We start from the raw sequence: 12,322 nt of genomic DNA on the forward strand, positions 1-12,322 counted from the left end.
TAGGATGTTCTTGTATAAGGTATTGAAATCACACATAATAGTATGAAGAGATAATCTCCAGACTGGGATGTTCTTGTATAAGGTATGAAAATCACACATAGTATGAAGCAGGTATGATGAGTGCCAATAGAATTCATTTCTGTTTTATTCAGATCTTAAAGCATATAAATTCCACTCTCTCTAGCACTGTCAGAAATTGTAATGAAGAAATAAGACACAACAAAGTTAAAATCGTGTTTGTATGAAGCGTGGATTTAAAGGAAATTGCATTAGTGAAGCAGGAGTGGCGTGCTATCTAATTATTCCACACAAACTAACACTAAACAACCAATGGATGTAATTAGTATATCGATACTAAGTTGATAATAAAGATACATTGTGTTTTCCCATCTGTGTCGGCATCAAGTTTTGGATTAAAATACATGTAGGTTAAATTGTTGATTTTAGTTTTGAATAAAATTAGTTAACGTCTTGGTAGTAGGTAGGTTAAATCATCAGCTTAGATATACACTGATTGTTAGGCAGGAGTTAAACCAAATCATGAAAATATCCTGTACCAAAGATTTTATTTTCACATTTGATTTGTTGTAGACATGTATTTTTGAGTGCTGGTGAATCCTTCACAGAGGAGATGTGGCAGATAAGTGCTATAGCTATGGAAAATGCTCTTGATGTCACAACGTATTACCTACAGGAACTCATGTTTCTCTTCAATGTCAACTCAGAGAACTTCTATGGTGACCTTGGTCAGGTTAAGGTTGCAATGAGAAAGGACAGTACACCAACTGAATGTGACAGACTAAGACATCTAGCTCAGCAGGTAAGAACATACTCTTAAAAATCTGATATTTGACCAACTCATGTGACCAATTATCATTTTTGTGGAGCCTGCATTATTATTACCCTACCAACAAAGTTCAAGGGGACCTTAGGTTTGCACTCCATACGTCTGTCATTCCATCCGTCAGTATGGCAAATCAGATTTCCACACTTTTTTTCATCATACTTGGAGATATTGATTTGATTATTGGTATATAGTTTTATCATGACGAGTTACAGACCAAGTTTGAATTTTTGTTCGGTCTGATGTTTTATGCAGAGTTATGATCCCTGACCTTAGAAAATTCACTTAATAAATAATCAGTTTTCCACACTTTTTTCATCATGCTTGAAGATTTTGACTTGATATTTGTTATATAGTTTACACCATGACATGTTATAGATCAAGTTAGCATCTTGTTCCAGGACATCATACTACACTCCAAAACATATAAATGAATTAAAATTAAAAAACATACAAGACTAGCAAAAATGAGATGGGTTAAACATGTTTTGTGAGAGCTCAACCCTTCCAAATACCTCTAGCCAATGTAGAATAAAGAAACACATAGCAATACCCACAGTAAAACTCAGTTTAAAAGAAGTCAGATGTCCAAACAGGCAACAAAAGAAAATAAGCAAAATGACAATGATACATCAATTCAATTCTTTATTACTTTGAGCATATGATGCTCATCAGTACAAATATAATATATATGCAAATACAATATATCATAAATAAATACATAAAACATACATAACTGATAAATGAATATATCCGAGAAGAATAATAATCTATATTAAGTATTGGTTATATATAACATGTCTGTTCTACGTTTAAATGCATGGAAAAGAAATTTACAAAGGTTACATATGTCTTTTACATTTTCTGTGCTCAACAACTGTAAAAGCTTAAATGACAATGGACGCTTATAATAATATGGCTTAATATACTGTCTCCTAATTGCATTATAACAATCACACTGTAAAATGAAATGAAACTCATCTTCTATTGTATTTAAAGTACAGAGAGTGCATTTTCTTTCAGATCTATTAACCTTTGATATCGTCCTGTTTCAACAAATAAGTTATGTGAAGACAATCTTATTCTCGTTAGATACACTCTAAAATTCACATGTTTAGTAAGGTAAAATTGTAAACGAACATTATTTATATAAAAAAACACTTTGGCGAGCCATCCAATAATTGATTCAAATGTTGATTAGCTTGATCAAATATTCTAGTTTTGACAAAATACTTAAGAGTGCGATTTACAACTAAATTATCTTGGTTATACCAGAAGTCATTCAGACCCAAATTAAACAATAAATACTTCAGTTGATAAATCCAACTATTTCTGTTATTACATTGATTCCGTACCTGCTCTTTGTAACAATTTTCAAGAATACAATTATTCGTTGATAAAAGTTTAAACCAGTATCTTATAATATTATACAATCTAGAATATATCAAAGGATATCTTCCAAGCTCATAATACACCATTAGATTTATTGTACATTGTTTGACACCTAAAATATTTTTGCAAAAATTTAACTGAACTTTTTCAATATTAGGAGCTTTATGAAAGCCCCATATCTCACTGCCATAGCATAAAATACTACTTATAAATGTATCAAACAAATTAAGGTATGTGAAAAAATTCAAATATAAGCATAAATTAACAAAGGACTAATTTAAATTGATTGAAAGATTATGCCTTCATCATATGAAAATCAAGCACAATCCCTCCCATTAGAGTTTAGTATCTTACCATCATAAAACATATGAGAAGAACAGCATAACCTGTATCATGCCAACAACTGGTTTTAGTATAAATTATGAATATGCATATAATGATATTTGTTTGCCTTAATGTTTTGTTTTGTTTTTATGGTGCTGTCATTTGAAACTTATTCATATTTTAACTATTGTACCACAATGACATATTGTGACAAACCATTTCATTCTTAATGATAATGTATACAGAATTAGGGGACATTTTGGCAAAGCTATAGTGTGTGCTTTAGTAAAACAGTTCAGTTACTGAAAGGGAATAGAATATGTTGGTTTCACTTTTTAGCTCACATGGCCCGAAGGGCCAAGTGAGCTTATGTCATCACTTGGCGTCCGTCGTCGTCCATCGTCGTCTGTCGTCGTAAACTATTTCAAGAATCTTCTCCTCTGAAACTACTAGGCCAAATACTTCCAAACTTTAACTGAATGTTCCTTAGGGTATTTAGTTTATAAATTGTATCCGAAGTTTTGATCTCTCAACAAACATGGTCGCCATTGCTAAAAATAGAACATAGGGGTCAAATGCAGTTTTTGACTTATAACTCAAAAACCAAAGCATTTAGAGCAAATCTGACATGGGGGTTAAATTGATTATCAGGTCAAGATCTATCTGCCCTGAAATTTTCAGATGAATCGGACAACCCGTTGTTGGGTTGCTGCCCCTGAATTGGAAATTTTAAGGAAATTTTGCTGTTTTTGGTTATTATCATGAATATTATTATAGGTAGAGATAAACTGTAAACAGCAAAAATGTTCAGCAAAGTAAGACCTAAAATTAAGTCAACATGACTGAAATGGTCAGTTGACCCCTTTAGGAGTTATTGCCCTTTATTGAACTAAACTTTACCACAACCATCATTAGGGTATCTAGTCTGAAAATTGTGTCCGGTGACCTGGCCAACCAACCAAAATGGCCGCCATGGCTAAAAATAGAACATAGGGGTAAAATGTTGTTTTTGGCTTATAACTCAAAATCCAAAGCATTTAGAGCAAATCTGACAGGGGGGGGGGGGGGGGGGGGGGGGGGTAAATTGTTTATCAGGTCAAGATCTATCTGCCCTGAAATTTTCAGATGAATTTGACAACCCATTGTTGGGTTGCTGCCCCTGAATTGGTAATTTTAAGGAAATTTTGCTGTTTTGGTTATTATCTTGAATATTATTATAGATAGAGATAAACTGTAAACAGCAATAATGTTCAGCAAAGTTAGATTTACAAATAAGTCAACATGATCGAAATGGTCAGTTGACCCCTTTAGGAGTTATTGCCCTTTATAGTCAATTTTTAACCATTTTTCGTAAATCTTAGTAATCTTTTACAAAAATCTTCTCCTCTGAAACTACTGGGCCAAATTACTCCAAACTTGGCCACAATCATCTTTTGGGTATCTAGTTTAAAAAATGTGTCCGGTGACCTGGCCATCCAAACAAGATGGCTGCCACGGCTAAAAGTAGAACATAGGGGTAAAATGTCAAAAACAAAAGCATTAAGATCAAATCTGACTGTGGTTGAATTGTTTATCAGGTCAAAATCCATCTGCCCTGAAATATTCAGATGGATCGGACGACACGTTGCTAGGTTGCTGCCCCTGAATTGGTAATTTTAAGGAAATTTTGCAGTTTTTAGCTCACCTTTCCTAAAAGGAAATGTGAGCTTTTCTCATCACTTGGCATCCGTCGTCGTCGTTAACAATTTTTCAAACATCTTCTCCTCTGAAACTACTGAATGGATTTGGATGAAACTTAACATGATTGTTCCTTAGATTATCCTGCACAAAGCTTGTGCTTCGATTTTTGATCCGTCAAAAAACATGGCTGCCGTTACTTAAAATAGAACATAGGGGTCAAATGCAGTTTTTGGCTTATATCTCAAAAACTAAAGCATTTAAAGCAAATCTGACATGGGGGTAAAAATGTTCATTAGGTCAAGATCTATCAGCCCTGAAATTTTCAGATGAATCAAACAACCCATTGTTGGGTTGCTGCCACTTAATTGGTAATTTTAAGGAAATTTTGCAGTTTTTGGTCATTATCTTGAATATTATTATAGGTAAAGATAAATTGTAAACAGCAAAAATGATCAGCAAAGTAAGATCTACAAATAAGTTAATATGACCAAAATTGTCAATTGACCCCTTAAGGGGTTATTGTGCTTTAATGACAATTTTTCACAATTTGTTCATCATATTTGCTGACTTTAAAAAATCTTCTCCTCCAAAACTACTCAACCAAATTCAACCAAACTTCATTTGAATGATCAGTAGGGTGTATAAAATAAAGTTTGTGTTTTATTTTCTATTTCGTCAAAAAACATGGCCAAAGGCATTGTTTACCAGGTGAGCGATTCAGGCTCTTGAGAGCCTCTTGTTCAGTTTTGTTTTCACCGTATTTGAAGCATCCTTGTGTTTTGTGTACTGTTGTTTGTCATGTCAACATTTTGATTTTTTTCATGGCATTGTCAGTTTTGTGTATGACCTGTGAGTTTGGATATGCTGTTGGTATCTTTCTGCTCTCTTTTTCATTTACATGTATATGAAAAACTTGAATTTCACTCAATGTCTTCATAAAGATTGAATATTTTGTAAATTATTTTGTATCAATATTGCAATGTCTTCCTAAAATCAGTACATGCTCTTTATAACAGCTCTTTATATGTATGTTTGACAGTTACAAATTTGGGGAGGCTTGCATCAGATAAATGAAATTTACAACATAATATATTCAATATATTTATTAATAAACAAGTGTAAATCATCATTTGATGTAATAAAAATATGTACAATTGATTTGTTTTAGAATTAAAACATGATCTGTTACAGTTTCTATACCTTCTTTCTGGAATTATAATCACTGTAGCTCTTAAATAATAGTTTTTCCTTTAAACATTTCCAGCGTGAATTGATTATCTCTAGCTATTCAGTAGTGACTCTTACTGTCTTATCATCTTGTATGATAAGTGTTTTTAATTTCTCTATTACTTGATAGTTTTTGCAACTTAATGTTATAAGTTGCCCGATTATTTCTCTCTGTATAACAAGTCACTGGGAATCACAAGCCATTAACTCCATCATCAGTTGGAAATTTCATTCATATCTTGTTCAGGTCACTGAATCCATTGATTTTGTTTTGCATGGTTCTGCATATTTCTCCAATTGAAAACATTGATTGATTCACTCATTAAATGTAAAATCATCCAGATCAAAAGCCATTGTAGCCACAACGTCTTCATCGTATAAATCTTGTGAAGGTACTGAAATTTCTTCTGTCTTAGCACAGATATATTCAAAATACATGCCTCGTATTCCTTCTGTAACACTGATTCTACGGTTAATTCTAGCCGTAACCAGAGGTAAATCTCGTTCTTGGGACTTTTCCAGCAAATAATGTAAATCTATAAGTTTATTGTCCAAAACACTGATCTGTTGCCTGGCCTTCCTCATATAGAATTCTGCTTTCATCAGCTGTTGAAATCTAGATCCTCTCACTGATGACATTATTGAAGGTTAAGTTGTAGGTCAAGCAGAGACTCAAATAATAATGGTTTGGAAAGATTGTTTTACAGCAGTATATCTAAATAAAGCTAGATATAATATGAAACTTTTGTTATTTCTTAGAATTTACTGTGGTACAACAATACAAATTAGATATTCACTTCCAACTGTGTAAACTTTGTCAGCTGTAGAGTTTGATACCATTCTTTGTTGAACTTGTAAATTATATATAATTGAATGTCAATTAATACTCTGTTTGATATGTACCTGTGGATTAATTAAGTAAACAAGTTACCCATGGAGTGTTATTACTTAGTCTCAGACAACATTTATTACACCTGGGTTAATTAAACAATTACACCTATGAGGGACAATTACATCATACACATGTTATAGATAATTGAGTATAAGTAATTGAGTAATATGTAAATTACTAATTAAAATGATGATTTATTAATTATTTTTTACTTTCTGAAATGATTTTCTCAATAAAATCTCATACTTTTATTATTATTTGAGTAGATAAATTCTATATTTTCATTTAGAATTAAATAACAAGAAAATAATTGTAGAAATATTTTTGATGTATGTATATGTTAGCGGCAATAAGTGAAATTAGGCATTAAGCTTAAATCCTAGGCAATAAGCTAACGGCCTAGGCATTAAGTATAATGCCTAAATGATGTTAGGCATTAGACTTAAATCCTAGGATTTAAGCTTAAATCCTGAAAAATGTGTCCAGGCATTAAGCTTAATGCCTAAAGTATAAATGCGAGTAAATAAAAGACATTTATTCAATTAAAAATTATACATTTGTTACATAATAAAATTACAAGAACTGAAGTTTAAAATGTCAACTACTGAAAATAAAATCACAGATAAAATATGTTTTTATATTAAAACTCATCAAATATTACTTATAAAACATGAAAACTTGATACAAATTTGTGTTAAAATCAATTGTTATCACAAGTTGTAGAACTGTGCACCGACTATTGCACTTTCTCTCGTTTTTCTTGCATTTGCATGATGGGTTGCTGCCTCACGTACACTTAAAGTTGTTTCACAATTAATTTCCTCTTCAAGAATTAAATTTTGTTTACCGTTTTCCCCCATCTCATTTGTTCCAAATGTTCCTAGAAGTTGTCCAAATCTTGTAGCCACAACAGCATTGCCCTTATCATTGACATGAAAAAATAAAACAGATAAAATTCTTTTGCAGGCAGTTTGATTATTTTCATTAAAATATCGATAAAGAATTATTTCTGAGGGTAGAATTAATTAAGTATTTGCATTTTGCAATTATGAAATGAATTCGTGTTGCATTTGAAGATTTTCAAATGTCTTTGTGGCATTAATCCGCATCTGATTTTCGTCAGGTGCAGATCCTGGTTTTTTCAAAAGGCGGGGGAGGGGCCTGGTTCCATAACCCCCTTCCTTCATTAAAATAAAGTTAGCATATTTACTTTTACTGGTTTCCTTTCTGTTTAGTATTTAATAAACATTATATATTAAAGGATGCAGTCAAACTTTTGATTAAATATCTTACCTGAGATGGCCTGAGGGCATTTAACAAATATTTTAACAAGAAAATTTACTTATCGGATATCCAATAAAATGGTACGAGCAAAAAATCATATCTTAATTTTGTCTACTTTTGACCAGTTAAAACCAGTGAAGTGTAAACATTTTCAAATAATTATTATAAGGATTATATAGAATCTCTCCTTTTTTATGGGATACAATCACTTTTTTAAATCTTTTTTATTTTTTGTACTTCCACAAAAAAGTATGAGTTAACTCTGTTTTAAACAAGAAAAGAACTAAAATTTAAAGATTTGTCAGTTAAACGTATATTCATATTAGGAATATGATTAAGAAAATACTTTATTTCAAGAAAAATCACTAAAAAAAACACCTAAATTCTAAAATTTCACTTATTGCCTAAAACCATGTTCGGCAATAGGATGAATAATCATCATCAAATTTCAGGTAATAAGCTTAATGCCTGGAAATTTCAGGCAATAACTTAATGCCTAGGCGTTAGGCTTATTGCCTAGGATTTAAGCTTAATGCCTAATTTTACTTATTGCCGCTAACATATATATAAATGACCTTCTTTTAGATGAAAGTTAAATAAGGACAATGTTCAAATAGTCTGCTGCAGGAGAACTGATGAAAGTTAAATAAGGACAATGTTCAAATAGTCTGCTGCAGGAAAACTGATAAAAGTACAGTTTTAAAGATTTTAATAATGCATCATTGCACATTGCAGACTCCACCAATTTTTTTTTTTAAATTAAAATATTTATGAAGCTTGCCAAGAATTTTTGTATTTAAATATATATTGAATGGAAGTCGATTGTTCTATATAATGCACTTGTAGTATTTGCTCCCTTTTATTATCAAACCCAACTAAGTAAAAGTTTTGTTTTTGAAAATACTCAAGAATGAAGAAGCATACAGCAAACATTTTTTTTTGTTGTATCAGAAAATGGTGAAGCATTGGTATTCATTATTTTAATGTTACAACTCTCACAATTTTAGATATCCTGTATCTAAGATGCAATGACAGCTGAATTCTCACAGATTTGTATTCAACATTACTTTAATGGAGAGGAACATGTATCTCATTTATTTCTAAATAAAATCCTTGTTAATTTGTGATATTTGCTTTTTTTCAGGTATTTTTATTGGACACCCAGATAAAGAGAGATGCTGATCCTGAATCAGAAAGTGAAGCAGACAAATCCTTTGTATTTTTGTTGTATAAACCTGGAGATGAAAACAGTCTCAATCCTGATGATATTGTTACCAGGTTAGTCAAGTCTCCATGCTGATGATATTGTTACCAGGTTAGTCAAGTCTCCATGCTGATGATATTGTTACCAGGTTAGTCAAGTCTCCATGCTGATGATATTGTTACCAGGTTAGTCAAGTCTCCATGCTGATGATATTGTTACCAGGTTAGTCAAGTCTCCATGCTGATGATATTGTTACCAGGTTAGTCAAGTCTCCATCCTGATGATATTGTTACCAGGTTAGTCAAGTCTCCATGCTGATGATATTGTTACCAGGTTAGTCAAGTCTCCATGCTGATGATATTGTTACCAGGTTAGTCAAGTCTCCATGCTGATGATATTGTTACCAGGTTAGTCAAGTCTCCATGCTGATGATATTGTTACCAGGTTAGTCAAGTCTCCATGCTGATGATATTGTTACCAGGTTAGTCAAGTCTCAATCCTGATGATATTGTTACCAGATTAGTCAAGTTTTTCAGGCATTATGAGGATTAAATAACACTTTGTTTTCAAATGTTAATATCCACAGAAGAGATTATTTTAGATTTCCTTGTATCTAAACCAGTTTACATTAAAACAAATGAAAGGTTTATACTAAAATTGAAGTACCCACTGGATAGATACAGGAAAATTTCTCCTATAGAAAAACAAAGAATCAATCCATGACGTAAAATCACTACAAAAGAAGCAAAGGAGCAGTGCTTGTAATTACTGTTCTGCATCTCAAAGTCACAGTGAGGTCTTCACCATGAAAAACTCTCACCTCACTTCATAATTAAGAAGGATCCTAGCTTTAAAGGGAAATTCCGCGATTTTTTACTTATCATCTAATTATGTTCATCTTAACATAAAAAACACATTTGCAAAGTTTTAAATTTAAATTCCTTCTAATAACGGAGAAAATCAAGTATTTGTAACTTTTTTGGTTGAATTCTCGAGTGGGTCGTGACGTTTTAGCCCGATTTGTTGAAATCTGGGAAAAAATAAAATCTGTTTAACTCTTATAGCTTATTGACAATATACGTAATTAAAAGCGCACAGCTGACGAATGGTCGTAGATATTAACCACAATATAAGAATGAACGAAAATGAATATGCATATACTGTTTTGTATTGATTGAATTAAACTCCTATAAAATTATCTCTAGTAAATGTTTTCGAATAAATTTCATTAATTATTGTTGAGATTTTTTTCATAAAATATTTATTGAACATTTTTACTGATATTGGACTGAAAATATTTCAGTTGTAGTTACCGTTATTGTTTTGATAATCATTTTAATGCAACTAATGTGTGAGCAGAGTGTGTATATTATTTTGTAAAGGTCACTGTATATTTCTCGGCTTGAGGTCAATTCGTTTACCTTGTAGCTATTTAGCGGCAGGTGTGAATTCAAGCGTACACAGGTATGAATGTTGTTATTTGGAAAGGATAAACAGAAAGGATTAGAAAGAGTAGGCTGTATTTAATACACTAAGATTTAATATACGATGAGAATAAAGATACAATAATTAAATTGTGTAAATTAATTGAAAATAAAATTCAGATTCATAATTCCGAAAGTGTATAAAAATAAAAGGAAACAATTTTGGATTACTTTCTTAGCAGCAATTCAAATTGAAGTAAAAACTAAATGCAATATTTCCCAATTTGATATACCATTGCACATCTGTTTGATATCATTGACTTTACCGGAATTTCTAAACTTGTATTCAAATCTGGCTGTGTTTAATGCTCATAAAACTATCGCAATTTTAAAGTTTTTAATTGAAAAAAAATACAACATACAACATGCATGATTTTTTTTTAGTTTCTTTTTAACATTTCATTCTTACATAATTAAAATCATTTGACAATCATTTACACGAACTTTTTGTGAAAAGAATACCAATGATCTAAGCTAAGGCATTATTTTTTTTGAGGATTTTTGTACATTTTTTTTGTTGAAATTCTATGATAATATTTGTGCAATGTTGAACATGATAGCAGTCATTAATCCAAATAAGTAATACAGTAGTTGTAATAAAACTTATATTTTAGTCATGCATAACTGATATTGACGAATTTAGAATAGTTCGTCCATACATCGTTGTTCTTGAAACAATCATTATTAGTATACATGTAAGTTTCCTGACGTATAAGCACCATGGAGGATGAGCTCTAGAGAAAGCAGACTAGTAGCGTTTCGTTAGTTTGTTTGTTGGGAAAGGAGAGGAAATGCAACCACTTGTACAGATAAACGACAGAATTACCATACCAGCATTTATAGTCAACACAACCAGAACGAGTTCCCATTGTTGGACGGGGAATATGAAGGCTTCTAAGAATGAGCAAGTGACATGTCTAACTCTGAACAGTTAGAAAACGTACTATCGACATCGACCGCTTGTTCTTGATATTTGAAACTGCATGCATATCTACGTATACGTTTATGATAGTGATGAGTTCTTGCATCTGACAAAAACTAAATTCCTTCATGGTTATATCTTGCCATACGTTTATATTGGTTTGTAGTGTGATATTACTCAAAATCGTTATTTGAAGATGTAGATTCATTTCAATACAAAAATTTCGTCTATATATTAAGTTTCACAAGTGTATACCACGGAGAAGCTCTGAAGGTACATTACTCCCATTTTGTTTGGGTGTGAACCATCGATGTTTACAGCAATATCAAAGAATAAGATGATGATGGTAGAAAGAACTATGGGCGTCATGTGGCAAATATTTCATGCATATCGGACCATGAGTTGTCAATTTGTATGAAAAGATTTCCAATACAACCATATTATTGAGAAGGAATGTTTACATGCTATACTCTCGTACTAGTATTACAGGGTTCTTGTGGCGTCCACCTTAGACACACATCTTTTTAACGATGTTTAAAAAAAGACAGAACCAATTTAATGTCATATTTCCCTTGAATACCAAGAAAGAACATAAATCCCGAAATTAATTTGAAACTTTGATACTCAATAGTTTCCCAGCAAAATATTCACATCCCTTGGGGATAATTAGTGTTCGTCCAGTGGCATATATAACAATTGTGATGACGAATTCCTTCCTTTGTTCGAGAACAATCTTATTGAAATATAAATCTGTGATTTTACTATGTCCACAACTTCGATGAACCAAAGCAAATTATACATCGACCTGTATTTAAATCAAATTGGTTCTCTTCTTCTTCTTCTTCTTCTGGTATACAATAGTCTATCGACATTCGATGATTACATACTGTTGGCATACGTGGACAAGTCTATTTACAAAACTTTTACCCCAATTTATTCAAAATATATGTTTTTTTCTTATGTTCAATGTATACATGTATATATTTTAAATTGCACTTTTATAGTTCCGTAACTTTCTACCCAGTCGTATAAACGAATCGTCGACAAGTGCGTACATTTTTTTAAATTA

General features: G+C 31.7%; 1 protein-coding gene across 4 annotated transcripts in view; it reads left to right on the top strand.

Annotated features, from left to right (window-relative positions):
- The window catches only part of LOC139492235 (brefeldin A-inhibited guanine nucleotide-exchange protein 3-like), a 104,454-nt gene that overhangs the window by 81,275 nt on the left and 10,857 nt on the right, over positions 1–12,322 (top strand). For all 4 annotated transcript variants that reach the window (XM_071280419.1, XM_071280420.1, XM_071280421.1 and 1 more), the window contains 2 exons: positions 592–820; positions 8,788–8,921. In XM_071280419.1, the coding sequence (XP_071136520.1) occupies positions 592–820; positions 8,788–8,921 (363 nt within the window). The remainder of the gene's footprint in view (positions 1–591; positions 821–8,787; positions 8,922–12,322) is intronic.

The sequence above is a fragment of the Mytilus edulis genome, chromosome 10, assembly GCF_963676685.1.
Source record: "Mytilus edulis chromosome 10, xbMytEdul2.2, whole genome shotgun sequence".
In the NCBI taxonomy this organism is placed as follows: domain Eukaryota; kingdom Metazoa; phylum Mollusca; class Bivalvia; order Mytilida; family Mytilidae; genus Mytilus; species Mytilus edulis.